The 15,968-nt window shown below is 46.9% G+C and overlaps 1 protein-coding gene across 1 annotated transcript in view; it reads left to right on the top strand.

Annotated features, from left to right (window-relative positions):
* Window positions 1-5,024: 5,024 nt before the first annotated feature.
* Window positions 5,025-15,968, top strand: part of RAP1GAP2 (RAP1 GTPase activating protein 2) — a 216,727-nt gene continuing 205,783 nt past the window's right edge. Inside the window, exons 1-2 of the mRNA XM_059998197.1 lie at window positions 5,025-5,143; window positions 14,973-15,089. Coding sequence (XP_059854180.1) covers window positions 5,094-5,143; window positions 14,973-15,089 — 167 coding nt within the window. The 5' untranslated portion in view covers window positions 5,025-5,093. The remainder of the gene's footprint in view (window positions 5,144-14,972; window positions 15,090-15,968) is intronic.

The raw sequence follows: 15,968 nt of genomic DNA on the forward strand, positions 1-15,968 counted from the left end.
GTTTTGTTACAGAAGCATTAGAATTATACTTCAGAAAGGTTGGGAAATGCAGTAACAAAAATCTACCTGTAATCCTACTGCCCTAGTGCAACTAGTATTATTTTTGTGTATTATCTTCTAGTTTGTTCATATGAATGATGATTTATATAGTCATCTTCATGGCATATCTGATTTTTTTTTTTTTTTTGCCATGCCACACAATTTGTGGGATCTCAGTTCTCTGACCAGGGATTGACCCCGGGCCACAGCAGTGAAAGCCCAGAGTCCTAACCACTGGGCAACTAGGGAACTCCCTGGCATATCTGATTTTTTTACCCATATTATATCACAACTTTTTCCCCCCATGTTTCTGTGGAGTCTTCACAATGCTTGCAGCCTCTTGAAGATAATTGGCTATTTGTGGCTGGCTGTAGTCTTTTATTTGTTTGAAATACACTATCATTTTTGAATAATCTAAAAAATTTTTCAAGAAGATAAAAAGCTCGTAATCTCACCACCCAGATAGTACAGAACTATATACAGACTACGCAGACAATTCTTAAAAATACTTTAAAAAAAAAGACATGCTGATACTTATAAAAGTAAAAACTTCCTCATCCTCCATCTTCAACTTCTCTGCCCAGTTTTCCACCATTAACAAATTCTGTGTATACGTACACACACACGCTTTTTTTTTCTTTCTTTTTTTTTTGCGGTACGCGGGCCTCTCACTGTTGTGGCCTCTCCCGTTGCGGAGCACAGGCTCCGGACGCGCAGGCTCAGCGGCCATGGCTCACAGGCCCAGCCGCTCCGTGGCATATGGGATCTTCCCGGACCGGGGCACGAACCTGCGTCCCCTGCATCGGCAGGCGGACTCTCAACCACTGCGCCACCAGGGAAGCCCTTTTTTCCCCCTTTTTAAGGTACTGACATCATATAGCACCACACCCTGTTCTGTATTGTGTTTTTTCTTTCCCTGTGTATGTTGGAAATCTCCTAAAAGTCATTAAATGTTTTCATTCACCAATCGATGCCTATGTATCAAATTTAAAATTTTTTCCCCACATTATTCATTGTAGAAAACTTAGGAATTTTTGATAAGTAAAGATATAAAAACAAAATTGTCCACTTATACCTTTTGGTCATAACGAATCCTAACATTTGGCATTAAAAAATTTTATGATATAAAATCTTAATTATGTATAATTTAAACATCTTATTTTGTAGTCTGCTTTTTGGCTTAGCAACGTAGCATGAACATTTTTCTCCTGCTACAGAGTGTAGTTCCACTGTATTGATAAACTACAATGTACTCTATCCATTTTCATATTGTTTGATAATTAGATTGTTTCTATTTTTTAATGTTAAAAACAGCCATGTGGGGCTTCCCTGGTGGCGCGGTGGTTGAGAGTCCGCCTGCCGATGCAGGGGACACGGGTTCGTGCCCCGGTCCGGGAAGATCCCATGTGCCGCGGAGCGGCTGGGCCCGTGAGCCATGGCCACTGAGCCTGCGCGTCTGGAGCCTCTGCTCCGCACCGGGAGAGGCCACAACGCTGAGGCCTGCGTACCGAAAAAAAAAAAACCCAAAAAACAGCCATGTGGCAAATATCTTGGTAGCTTAATCATTTGAAAAGTGACTTTTATTGTCTTTTTTCTTATTGCACATAATGTTTATTTAGAAAAATTAGAATATATGGATAAGAAAAACTATAAAATAAAAATCACTATAACTTCACCCACCCAGAGATAAATCACTTTTTACATATGTTCCTGTAGTTCTTCCAGATTTTTCTACAAATATTTTAATATATTAGTTCTACTTGGTAACATTTTTTTTCATTTCAAAATATATCTTGTTTTTTTCATGTCAATTAAAGTCTCTCTTAGTAGTTGTATAATATCCCATCATATGGACTTGCTTCTTCACTTAACTAATCTCCTGTTGGACTTTTGTGTTGTCTTCAGTTTTACTCTATTGCAAACAATGTTGCAAGGAACATTCTTTAACAAAGACTCCCCCCCCCCCCCCGCATTTCTAATTATCTCCTTAGGATGAATTCCAAAAAGAAATTACTAAGTCAAGAGAAATGCACATCTGATGGCTTTTGATCATACTGTCAAATTGCCATGCACAATAATTGAACCAATTTGTACACTGACCTCAGTCATGATTGGGAGAGCCTACTTCCCTTCTCCATACAAACCCTGCATGGGATAATTAACAACAACACAAAAACAACCAACTGTTCCAAATTTGACAAGTAAAAAAATAACATCACATTTACGTTTTCAAATACTTAATTTCCAGTAATATTGACATTTAAAAATGTGTCTAGGGACATCCCTGGTGGCGCAGTGGTTAGAAATCCACCTTCCAATGCAAGGGACATGGGTTCGAGCCCTGGTCCGGGAAGATCCCACATGCCACGGAGCAACTAAGCCCTTGCACCACAGCTACTGAACTTGCGCTCTAGAGCCTGCAAGCCACAACTACTGAGCCTGCTGGCCTAAAGCCTGTGCTCGGCAACAAGAGAAGCCACGGCGTGAGAAGCCCACGCCCGCAATGAAGAGTGGCCCCTGCTCACCGCAAGTGGAGAAAGCCTGTGTACAGCAACAAAGACCCAACAGAGCCAAAAATAAATATATTTTTAAAAAGTGTGTCTATTTATTTATATTTCTTCTGTGAATTGTTTGTTCACATTCTTTGCCCATTTCTCTATTGGAGAATTTATCATTTCTTATTTCTTTATACTAAAAACTTTCAACATTTAAATTTTTTATTGTAGTAACGTGTACATAACATAGAATTTGCTATCGTAACTATTTTTAAGTGTACAGTTTAATGGCATTAAATACATTCACACTGTTGTGCAGCCATCACCACTATCCATTTCTAGAATTCTTTTAATCTTGCAAAGCTGAAATGCTGTGTCCATTAAACAGTAACTGCCTACTCTTCCCTCCCCACCCCCAGACCTCGGCAACCATGATTCTACTTTCTGTCTCTATAAATATAACTCTCTAGGAACCTCATATAAGTGAAATCATACAGTATTGTTCTTTTGTGACCTGCTTATTTCACTTAGCATAATATCTTCAAGGTTCATCCATGTTGTAGCACGTGTCAGAATTTCCTTCCCTTTTAAGACTGAATAGTATTCCATCGTATGTGTAGACAACATTTTGCTTATCCATTAATCCATCCATGGATATGTGGGCTGCTTCCACTCCTTTGCTATTGTGAATAACAGTGCTATGAATATGGATGTTCAAATACAGGCATATATTTTTTAAACCAGTTTGACATTTGCCTTTTAATTTTGCTTATTATACTTTTGTTATGTGCTAAGGTTAAATATTTTTATTTTAGTCAAATCCATTAATCTCTCCCTGTATGGCTTCTGCCATTGATGCCAAGCTTAAAACAATCCATCCCCATTTTATTTTATTATTTTTTATTTTTTAATTTTTTTTGTGGTACGCGGGCCTCTCACTGTTGTGGCCTCTCCCGTTGCGGAGCACAGGCTCCGGATGCGCAGGCTCAGCGGCCATGGCTCACGGGCCCAGATCTTCCCGGACTGGGGCACGAACCCGTGTCCCCTGCATCGGCAGGCAGACTCTCAACCACTGCGCCACCAGGAAAGCCCCATCCCCATTTTAATATCACAATACTTACCTATGTATTTTTTCTACTCCCTTATATATATATTTATACACTTACATTTATAGTTCATCTGAAATATATCTTGTTATGTGAAATAGAGGCCTTGCTTTTTTTTCCCCTCTGTAAATGGCTAATTGTCACATCACCATATCCATCACTAATTTGAAATACATATATTACACATACACACAGGTGGGGATGTTTTCAGACCTTCTATTCTGTTTCCTTGGTTTCCTTGTTAATTATGTTGGGGAAGCTTAAGGAAAGGATACTCAAAGGCAATTGCTAGCCTCATGCGAGACACTGTATTTAAAGGTCAAAGGCGAGCTGCCAAACTATCTTGTCTGTATCTCCTTCTCTGTTTTCTTTTACATGATGCCTCTGTATTGGTTAAGTTCTTCATTCCCTGTTGCTTCCTGTCAGTTCTTTAGTTGAGACCTAGTGGAAAGCTCAGATGAGGATTCTCAGGATTTATGTAATCCTGATTTTTGTTGCACCCTGGGGAAGGTGCCTATGGATATAGTGACAGATGTCAGTAGCATTTGGACTCTGCTGGAAACTTTTCCAATGCTCCTGAGCATGGGTCCACCATCCCTAAGGGGAAGATAAGCTCCCAGGGGCTCTACACCGGGAGCTAGATTTTCTCCTCTCTGCAGAAGTTTCCCTCCTGCAAAGCATGTGGATTGTCCTGATATGAGAGGCAGGTGAATTGCACTGTTCAATGTACAGACAATCTCTGTGTTTATAAACATTTCTAAAACTCAGCTCCTTCAAACCAGGCTCCCAGGACGCTGTGGGCCATGTTGGTCTCTGCTCAACTCAAACTAAAGTTCTGGGGTGAAACTAGTTTGAAGGCCTGGTTGGAGCGGATCCTAGGGTCAGGCAGCGTGCTGGACCAAAGCCATACTGTTTTCATTACTGTTACCTTAAAATAGCTCAATAATCTGTAAGACGCATCTGTAAAGCATTTATAGTAGTTTAATTATTTTTATGCATAACTGTCTGGGTAGATGGAACAGGTGTCATAAGGAAGTAAGGCACAGGAATTAAGTGAATCCTCTCGAGTCACTCAGCAAGTCAGGTTTCCGTCACAGTGGAATTCGGAGAACCTGACTCCTGTCCCCGTGCTCCTCAGAAAGCCCGCTCTGCTGCGCCGCTGGGCAGGCGGGGCGTGGGTGAAGGCAGCGAGGCGGACAGGCTGCGGTCTCGCCGCCGCGGCGAGGAGCGCGGTGACCCAGCCCCGGCCGGCTCCAGGGGCGGGGCCGGCGGCCGCCCGTGGGGGATGCGCGCTGCAGGCCGCACCGCCTGGGCTCCGGCCGAGTCGCCTCGCGCCCGCCCCGCCCGCCGGACCCGCGCCGCGGAGCGCGCCCTCGGCACTGGCCTGCGGCAGCCGGAGCCGCCTCCACCGTGAGGCCCGCGGCGGATAGGGAGTTGGCGCCGGCCGGGAGGCATGACGGGTCGCCGGGCGCCGGGGGAGAAGCGCTGGCAGCTGGTGCGCTGGTGAGTGAGCACCGGGGGGCGCGGGGCCTGGTGCGGGCGCGAACCCTCGCGCCCCGCGTGCTGGGGCTGGGCCGGGCGCGGGAAGGAGCGGGGGCGCTGGCCCGAACTTTCTTCTCGTGCGGAGGCAGAGGGGCCGGGTTTAACGAGAGGCGCTGCGCTACCTGGTCATCGCCATCCGGCGTCTCCGAGCTTGGTCTTTGCGGTTCTCCAGAGCGATCGTCGCCGGTACCCTGGACCCTGTTCCTGACGTCAGGCTTTGGAGGGACCCCGGTCCTCCTTACAGACTCGTTGCGGGGTTTCCTCACTTTCCTCCCCGCGCCTTAGCTCTCTTTGTGCAGTGGGGTACCCTCTCCTACCCTCATTCCTTCTGCTGCTCGGGTCGGCCAAGGACTGGGCCCCGCCCAAGAGGGCACAACCTACAATTCTCACCTCTCCTGTTCAAGGAGGTGCTTCAGTTCACCTACACGCGGACCGGTGGTTGTGGGCACTTGGGGGATAGGGTGTTTGAGAAGGGGGGCCTAGGAAGGGAGGGAAGAGGTCCCCGTGTAGGTGGGTGGTTGCCCCTACCCCACCGAGTCCTACCCAGGCTGGGAAATCAGAGCCTGCTGGTGTCAGGTGGCGAGACTGCAGGCCAAGAGGGTTTCAGACGCATCGCAAAGGGGTTGGGCGCATGTCCCTGTTGTCCGAATGTTCAGGGCCGTTTCAACCAGGGGCCTGACCTCTGCTTGGCGGAACTTAGAATGCAGGGCAGCCTGCTCAGCCCACTCCTGCCCTGGAAGGACTCCAAGAATGTCTGGCTGGGACCCCTCCCCATTGCAAATCATCCCACCCAAACCAGGGCCAGGAGCATCTTTGAAGTAGCATTCCGGAACACCTCTCACCAGGTACATTCTGTAGCCTGAATACAAAGAACAACAATAAAATCGTTAATAATAGCAACCTGGCTTCCAGAGCACTTCCTACTGGCTCTACCATAATCAGGCATTGATTCAGTTACTCTTCACAGTGATACTCAGGGGAAGGCATTAGCACCCCCCTCTTTCAGATGAGGAAACTGAGGCTCAGAGAAGGAAAGTGGTTAATCAATGTCACCCAGCAAGCAAGTGACAGAGTCAGGGTTTGAACTCAGGGCTTCCCCAGGGGCTTAACTCCTCCTCTGTTTCGCTTCATATTTCCTGAACACAGGGCCTGGCTGCCCATCCAAGTTCACCTTGTCAAAAAAAACCTCAGCATGTCAGAGCAGGAGAGGGGTCAGTGGGTCAGCCTGCTCAGCCCATCCCGCCTTTGTTCAAGGGTTCCAAGAATCAAAGTCCAAATAATCAAAATTATTGTTTAGCAGTGGAGCTACTCTTCAGATGAAACCTCAGTACATAAATCAGATAAAAGTAGAGTTAATCTGTTTGAAGATCTGGTGGGGAGTGGGCAGTTACTTAGTGCCCTCTCCCTGGAAAGGAGGCACCACCCTAGGATCCCAGAACTTCGCAGATCACTTTGTGCAGTTTGATTCCTTCCCTCACTTCATGGAGGAGGAAACAGGAAGAGTGTTAAAGGGGCAGAGCTTGGATTCCTGCTCTGACTCTCTCTGCCCTGATGCCTGTCTGGGCTGGATCTTGGGCTGAACCTGATGAAGCATAAATCATTATTAGTACCCTAATTAGGTTTAAAATTTTTTTATTTATTTGTTTTTTATTATTTATTTTATTTATTTATTTTGGCTGCACCAGGTCTTAGTTGCGGCACGCGGGATCTTCATGGCATGCGGGATCTTTCTTTTTTTTCTAGTCATGGCAGGTGGACTTCTTAGCTGTGGCATGCATGCAGGATCTAGTTTCCCGACCAGGGATCGAACCTGGGCCCCCTGCATTGGGAGTACGGAGTCTTACCCATTGGACCACCAGGGAAGTCCCTAGTACCCTAATATAGGTTTTAGGTCACCTTTCACTCCTGGTTAAAAAAGCCCATTGCTCTGAGAAGGTCCTGAAGACGTGACTTGAGTGATCAGACAGCACTCTTTTCTTTTTTAAAGATAAATTTATTTATTTATTTTTGGCTGCATTGGGTCCTCCATTGCTGTGCGTAGGGCTTCTTTAATTGCGGTGGGCAGGGGCTACTCTTCCTTGTGGTGTGCGGGCTTCTCATTGCAGTGGCTTCTCTTGTTGTGGAACACGGGTTCTAGGCGAGCGGGCTTCAGTAGTCATGGCGCGCGGGCTTCAGTAGTCATGGCACGCAGGCTCAGTAGCTGTGGCACACAGGCTTAGTTGCTCCGTGGCATGTGGGATCTTCCCAGACCAGGGTTCGAACCCGTGTCCCCTGCATTGGCAGGTGGATTCTTAACCACTGCACCGCCAGGGAAGCCCTGGCAGGGAGCACTCTTGAAGGCAAGACACCTTCTGAACTCCATGGCACACTCCCAACATGATCAGCCTTGGCCTCTGCTTCCAGGATTTCAGATTGAATCAGTTTTCTCAATTCAAATTGGCTTAAGAGAAAAAGGGAATTTACTGGTTTATGTAACTGAAAACACCAAGAACTTTCCATGTTTCAAGCAAAACTGGATTCACGTGCTCAAATAATGTCACCAAATAACGCCCTACTCTCTCCTTTCTCTTTCCTCTGTTCCCTTTTTATTCCCTTGTGGAAGTGAGGTGGCTCTCAGGAGCCGCAGGCAGCCCTCCAGACGAACAACCCTCCAGGAAAGACAGCTTCCCTTTCTCAGCGGTTCTAGCAGAAGTTTCAGAATGTCATCCCATTGGCCTGTTTTGGGTCACATGGCCATCCTTCAGCCAATCACCATGGCAAGGGGGATGGACTGCTCATATTGGCCAGGCTGGGTCATATGCTCATCCTGGGAACTGGGGGCTGGGGTTAACTCCACCCAAACAACAAAATTTTGAGTGGGAGAGAGGGTGGTGAATACTCATTGGGCAACAAATATGTCTGATGTCTACCTACTCTTTTAGAGCAGCTCTTGCTTTGGAGGCTCCTCCTCCAAACTCTCCATAAAGTACCAAAAACTAAATTAGAATTTGGTTGGGTTCTTCAGCTCGTTATTAGATATGTATGACTTTTTAGCTTCTGATTATTTCTGAGGGCCTGTTGCCCAGTTTATGACGGTGGGGCTTCAGATCTGGGAGAAGGAACTGACAGAAGCTAGAGGCTAAGGCTGTGTGAGTACTTGAAAAACATTTCAAAGTGCTCTGGCAACATTCTTTTTACTGACTGTAAAGTATTCCATTCTAAGTTGAACCATAATTTCTTTGTCTAGCCTCTACTGATGACCTTTTAGGGAATTTTTTTTTTTTTTTTTTTTTGCCGTTGTGGCCGCTCCCGTTGCAGAGCACAGGCTCTGGACGCGCAGGCTCAGCGGCCATGGCTCACGGGCCCAGCCGCTCCGCGGCATGTGGGATCTTCCCGGACCGGGGCACGAACCCGTGTCTCCTGCATGGGCAGGTGGACTCTCAACTACTGCGCCACCAGGGAAACCCTGTTGTTTTAATTTTTATTTCTTATATAAGTTGATTTTTTTATGTTTATTGGTCATTTGTGTTTCTATTTTTGTAAACTCCTCATTTGTTTCCTTTGTCCTTTTTTTCCATGTTGATTTGCTCATTATATATATATATATTTTCATATTAATCTACAAAAGCTCTTTATCATGGAGATGCCTTTTTTAATTTCTTAGTAAATTTTATATTTTAGAACAGTTTTATTTTTTTAAGATTTTTTTTATGTGGACCATTTTAAAAGTCTTTATTGAATTTGTTACAGTATTGCTTCTGTTTTTATTTTATTTTATTTTTTTTTATGTTTTGGTTTTTTGGCCATGAGGCATATGGGATCTTAGCTCCCCGACCAGGGATCGAACCCGATCCTTTGCCTGCTTTGGAAGGAGAAGTCTTAACCACTGGACTGCCAGGGAAGTCCCTAGAACAGTTTTAGATTTACAGAAAAATTGAGAAGATAGTACAAAGAGTTCCCATATACCCCACACCCAGTTTCCCACATTATTAGCTTCTTACATTAGTATGGTACATTTGTTACAATAATGAACCAATGTTGATACATTATTTTGACTAAGTTCCATAGGTTATTTAGCTTTCTTATGTCCTTTTTCTGTTCTAGGGTCCCATCCAGATACCACATTGCATTTAGTAATTAATGTAATTCTTCTCGGCTGTGACAGTTTCTTGGACTTTCCTTGTTTTTGATGACTTTGAAAGTGTTAAGGAGTCCTGGTCATATTTTGTAGAATGTGCCTCAATTGGGATTTGTCTGATGTTTTTCTCATTATTAGATTGGGGTCATGAGTTCTGGGGGGAAAAGACCACGAGGATAGAGTGCCATTGTCATGCATCATATCAAGGATACGTACTATCAACATAGCTTATCAATGTTGACGTTGACTTTGATCACCTGGCTGAGGTAGTATTTGTCAGTCTTCTCCACTGTAAAGTTGCTCCCCTCCCCCTTTCTATAGTGTATACTCTTTGGAAGGAAGTTACTCTGTGAAGCCCATGTCTAAGTAGAGTGGAGTTATGGTTCACCTCTTTGAGGACAGAGTGCTTCCGTATATTGTTTGGAATTCTTCCGCACCCGAGATTTGTCTCTTTCCTCCCCATTTATTTATTCAATCACTTATTTATATCAGTATGCACTGTTAGATATTTGTTTATTTTAACAACAGCTTTATGGGAATTCACGTGCCTCACAACTTACCCAAAGTGTAAAATTCAGTGAGAATATATTCACAGGGTTGTGCAAATATCACCACAGTCCATTTTAGAACATTTTCATCATCCCCCAGAGAAATCCCATAACTTCAGCAGTCCCTCTCCTCCATTTCCTCCCGCCCCACCCTCCCCCAGCCTTAAACAACCGCTCGTCTCCTTTCTCGCTCTATGGACTTGTCTATTCTGGACATCATTTCATATAAATGGAATCCTACAGTATGTGGTCCTTTGTGACTGGCTTCTTTCACTTAGCAAAATGTTTTCAAGGTTCAGGTTTCGATGCCTGCCTGACCTTCCCCAGTGTTCAACTGAAAAAATAAGTGTAACCTGTAAAGTGCCTGACCCTTCTCTCTTTTGGTGGTGGGTTGCATCCTCCTGGAGGTGTCACCCACCTCCACAACTGGGGGACTCTTACTATGAGCAACTTCTACCCCTCCCCCCCCTTTTCTCATTCCTTTTGAAATGTCCCTGACTATGCCCAAGTCTTGATGCCTACTTTTCCAGGGATAATCTGAGAAGCTGGTCCTTGCTAAAGGTTTTTTTTTTTAATTTTTAAAATTTTTGGCTGCATTGGGTCTTGGTTGCTGTGCGTGGGCTTTCTCTAGTGGCGGCGAGCAGGGGCTACTCTTCATTGCAGTGCGTGGGCTTCTCATTGAGGTGGCTTCTCCTGTTGCAGAGCAGGGGGTCTAGGCACAAGGGCTTCAGTAGTTGTGGCTCACGGGCTCTAGAGCACAGGCTCAGTAGTTGTGGCGCACGGGCTTAGTTGCTCCGCGACATGTGGGATCTTCCTGGACCAGGGCTCGAACCCGTGTCCCCTGCATTGCCAGGTGGATTCTTAACCACTGTGCCACCAGGGAAGCCCCTTGCTCAAGTTTTAATGGCTGCTTGTGCCTTACAAGGTTGACCCTTTGCAGTATTTAATCTCCTTCTGTGTACTATTCAATAGAATTTCAGGTACAAAACAGATTAATAGGGAAGATATTTGGGGATGGATGGTGTTCTGTTTTTCCTATGTTTAATGAAGTGCAGTGCAGAAAATACACTTACTAATGTTAGCAAATTGGATTCATTAATGGAGATCATCTGTGTCAGAGCATTCTGTGGAAGAAACTGCCCAAGAACGTAGTGAGTTGATCACTGTGGCTGTTGTGATTTTTATGGAAACTGGCTCAGTCGAACAGGGTGCTGGGTGAGGGTGTGGCAGGGATTTCAGAGAAGATCAGACACAGTCTTTGCACTCTAGCAGGGAGACAGACAGGCACATAAATAACTCACGCGGGCAGAGAGCAACGTTGTGATCAAGGTTAAACAAAGCATCCCTGGAACCTTGGAGCAACTTCGGATTCTGGCTGGGGGCGTGGGGACAGATTTTTAGAAGCAGTGTGGTTTGAGCAGTTGGGGTGGGGTAGGGCAAGACTCAGATGGAGGGAGGGCGACTGAGATCTGAGCACAGCCTGAGCAAAGGCTCCGAGGTAAGAAAAGGCAGGGCGTCTCTGGAGAAGGACAAACAGATGGGGAATGCAGGGGTCTGTATGCGTGAATGTGGGCGGGAGTGGGGGGGCATGTAACGGTGGGAAAGGCTGGCGGGGAGCAAAGTGGGGAAGAATTAAACCTCTCAGGTGAGCTGTTTGGAGGACAGTTGATATGTAGTGGGAAACCACTAACCTTTTTGGGCAGGGGAGGAGCTGACAAGATCTGTGTTGGGAAGTGGGGGCTGGTATGGAGGAGGAAAGGATGTGTGTGTGCACGGAGGGAACTGGATGCCAGGGGCTGAAGGTGCAGAGAAGGCCTGCCTCTGTTGCTTCCTGGATGTGTGACCTTGGACAAGTTCACTTCCGTCCCCTGAGCCTCTTTTCCTCATCTCTAAAATGGGATCCACCAGTTCTGAGGGGTTTGATGTGCAGCTTGGAGGAGAGAGTGCAAGGAGTGGGTTTGTCTGTCGTCGGTGAAGCAGGTAAAGCCAGTGACTGGTGAGGACTGATGGGGATGGTGGGGAGGAAAGGAGATAATGATGACCATGTGACAGAAGCTTCCCTGGCATTATCTCATTTAATCATCTTAACAACCCTTCAGAGTGGGTGTTATTAGTACTTCCATTTTACAGATGAGGATTCAGGGACTCACAGTGGAAAAATTAGTCACCTGAAGCTGGGAAGTAGAATCCAGGTCAGGGTGTCTGCAAAGAGTGGAGGACAGTCCCTTACACCTGCCCTGGGGAAATGGGAGTCGGGGAGAGGAGGGGTGGCTATGGCAAGGAGGGGGAGCGCATATCGAGGAGCCCAAGGATGGGGAAAGGCATAGAAACTCATCCTCAGAATAGGATGGGATTAATCAGGGCAGGCTTCCTGGAGGAGACAAGTTTTGAGCCAGGTTTTATAGGACAGGAGTCATCTTGGGGCAGGAAGTAGGTCATGGAGATAGGTCATGTCCCAAACTGAAGTCATAAAGTCAGGATCTTCCCTCCCAAACTTGTCCTTGTCCAGCTTGAATGGCACTGCAGCCAGATGCCCACACAAACCAGGAACTCAGGAACAACTTTGTTGTCTGTCTCCCCTTCACCCATGTCCAACCCATCCCCTGGACCAGTGGACACTACCTCCTTCGCTCACTTGAGTCCTCCCATTTCTCTCCATCTCCAGCACTATCCCCTGTACAAACCAACACTGTCCCACCTGGACCCCTCCAGGAACATCTAACCTGGCTACCTTGCTCTTTTTCCACCAGGATGATCTTACTGAAATGCCCATCAGATCATATCGAAGAGAGTGAAGGGAGACAGGCGGGGACCAGACGTTTTGGTTTGGGAGATCATAGGAGCAATGAAAGCCCTCTGCCCTCCAGCAACCTGCATTCTGGGAAATCTCCTCCCCCAGCAGATAGCCTGTGCCCCATCGGGCAACATCAGAGCACCTGCACAACTTTCTCTTTTCATAGCACTTTATTGCAGTTTGTAATTTCATAACACGGACACACACACACAATTAAACATTTGGAATAATGGGTAATACCTCTCCTGTATAAAAAGACACACTGTTAAAAAGTCACTCCCCCATCCCCACCATTCCCCCAGCTCTCCCTTACCCCTACCCAGGTAACTACTTTTATTAGCTTTTGTGTCTCCAGAATTTCTACATATGAAGATAAGCAAACAGGAATTCCTACTTTATTCTCTCCCCCTTTTTAAACATAAAGTACACATACTGCCCTTTCTGCACTTGATTTTTATTCTCTTAACAACGTATCCTGGGGCTTCCCTGGTGGCACAGTGGTTAAGAATCCGCCTGCCAATGCAGGGGACATGGGTTCGAGCCCTGGTCTGGGAAGATCCCACATGCCGGGGAGCAACTAAGCCCGTGCGCCACAACTACTGAGCCTGTGCTCTAGAGCCGCGAGCCACAACTAGTGAGCTCATGTGCCACAACTACTGAAGCCCACGCACCTAGAGCCCATGCTCCGCATCAAGAGAAGCCACCGCAATGAGAAGCCCGCGCACCGCAATGAAGAGTAGCCCTTGCTTGCTGCAACTGGAGAAAGTCCGTGTGCAGCAACGAAGACCCAACGGAGCCAAAAATAAAAATAAATAAATATTTTTTAAAAAAGTGTTTTAATTGAGGGCACTGTCTGTGTGCTATCATGCAAAGAGCTCCAGGATACATTGTTTTTTAATATAAATTTATTTTATTTTATTTATTTATTAAACAGTGCCACGGATTACCTTGTCCAACATGCTAGAATCTGTAGATAAATTCTCTGAAGGGGGATCGCTGGATTACAGAGGAATTACATGTGTAATTTAGACAGATGTTGTCAGGCTATCCAGCAGAGGGCTTGTACCAATTGACAATCCCACTGGCAATGTATGAGAGGGCCTGTTTAAAATGATATATTGTTCATGTGATTATTTGATGGCTTTTCTCCCCACAAAACTGTAAACTCCAGGATGGCAGGATTATGTATCTTTTGCTCATTGTCGTGGGCCCTCAATAAATACTGAATTAATGGACAGATTTATGATTCTACCAGGAATGGGTGGCCAGGGTGGGTGAGATCCTTTCGTGTTCACCTTGCCCAGTTCAGCTTCCCCGATCCTTGCTCTGGGCTGATTGTCGATCCAGAGGGTGGCTGGGACCCTGTGAGTGACCCTTGAGGTTCTGGAAGATCTAATCCTGACATCTGACTCATGACCCCCACTCCAGAGCAGACTTTCTCCTGCTGTGAACTTAAGAAATCCAATGTCTCAGTCTTATAAAGGGCTTGGAGAATGGACACTTGTCTGATGCTTGAATCCCCTGCCCAGCCTCTGCTTACATACCTCTGGTGACAGGGAACTCACTCCTTCCAAGTGACTCCTTTCAACTTCAGACAACTAACTTTTTTTTTTTTTTGCGGTACGCAGGCCTCTCACTGTTGTGGCCTCTTCCGTTGTGGAGCACAGGCTCCGGACACGCAGGCTCAGCGGCCATGGCTCACGGGCCCAGCTGCTCTGCGGCATGTGGGATCTTCCCGGACTGGGGCACGAACCTGCGTCCCCTGCATTGGCAGGCGGACTCTCAACCACTGTGCCACCAGGGAAGCCCCAGACAACTAACTTTTTAAAAATAAATTTATTTATTTAGTTTATTTATTTTTGGCTGCATTGGGTCTTCATTGCTGTGTGTGGGCTTTCTCTAGTTGCGGCGAGTGGGGGCTACTCTTTGTTGCGGAGCACGGACTCTAGGCGCGTGGGCTTCAGTAGTTGTGGCGCACGGGCTTAGTTGCTCCCTGGCTGTGGGATCTTCCTGGATCAGGGATCGAAACCGTGTCCCCTGCCTTGGCAGTCAGATTCTTAACCACTGCGCCACCAGGGAAGTCCCAGACAATTAACTTGTAAAAAGTTTTTCCATCTATTGAGTTGAAACCTGCTCCCTGTAGCTGCCTCTTCTTCAGGGAATTTTAATGGCGGCTCTCTGGAAACAGGGCTTTCTGGCAGACGAGCAGGGGGTATATTTGGGGACAGGTACCTCTCATCTATCATTTTCTAGCAAGTAGGGCCAACTCCCAAAGGATCCCTGCAGAGCCCCACCTGCCCACCTCCTCACTCTCTCCTGTCTCGCCTGCAGGTATGTGCAGGAAGGGCGGTTCCGAATTGAGGAGAGGACACTGACAGCCTTCCAGTGGCTCTACAGCCCCCAGCAGCATCGCATCCTCAGCCGTGCCGACCTTGAGTCTCCCTCCAGGTAAGGGGACCCACTGCCCTTACTCTCATCCTTTGTCCAGGCCCCTCCAGTTGGTACTTATTATATAGCAGTCCCACACTGGTCCATAAACTCCCAGTGGAGAACCACAGTCCTCAGTGGCAAAGAGGCCTTGCAGGGTCTTTGAAAGAGTCTGTCAGCCGGGGTGCTTGTCAAGCCTAGAATGCACTGAGTGATTTGAGGCAAATCATTTTCTTTGCTTTCTCCTCCGTAAAATGGGTATGATCATATTTTCCCTGCCTTCTATCAGGAAGATCATGAATCTCAAGTGAAACGATGCCTGGAGATCATCAACTGGTTCCTTTTATTTTATACTTTTGGCCGTACCGTGTGGCATGTGGGAATCTTAATTCCCGGACCAGGGATAGAACCTGTGCCCCCTGCAGTGGAAGCGCAGAGTCTTAACCCCTGGACTGCCAGGGAAGTCCCGCTGGTTCCTCTTTAAGAGGGAGAGTGGCTGGCATATTTGCTGGGCAGTCCCTGCTTTGACCTGGGTAGAGCCAGCCCTTCCTTTCTTGTCGCTCTCCTCCGCCATGCCAGAGAACCCAGCTAGGATCCTGAGTCCAGGTGAGGGGCACCCAGCTTCCTGCTCCCAGGCTCCTTCCCGCCCACTCTTCCTCCACACTGCGGACAGACATGAGCCGTGTTAGCAGTCTCGATGGAGATATCCCCGGGAGCCCTGCTGCTGCCACACCCCTTCCCAAGGCTTCTGCTAGACCTGACCCAGGACCTTTCTTCCCACTTTCCCCATCAAAACTTCTTTGCACCAGCTTCTAAATTAGCAGGCCCCTTGAAGGCAAGAATGAACAGGTCTTTCCTCCCAGGGGTGGAAAAGAAGAATGGAAGTGATGTCATTTGGGG

Source organism: Delphinus delphis, chromosome 19 (assembly GCF_949987515.2).
Source record: "Delphinus delphis chromosome 19, mDelDel1.2, whole genome shotgun sequence".
In the NCBI taxonomy this organism is placed as follows: domain Eukaryota; kingdom Metazoa; phylum Chordata; class Mammalia; order Artiodactyla; family Delphinidae; genus Delphinus; species Delphinus delphis.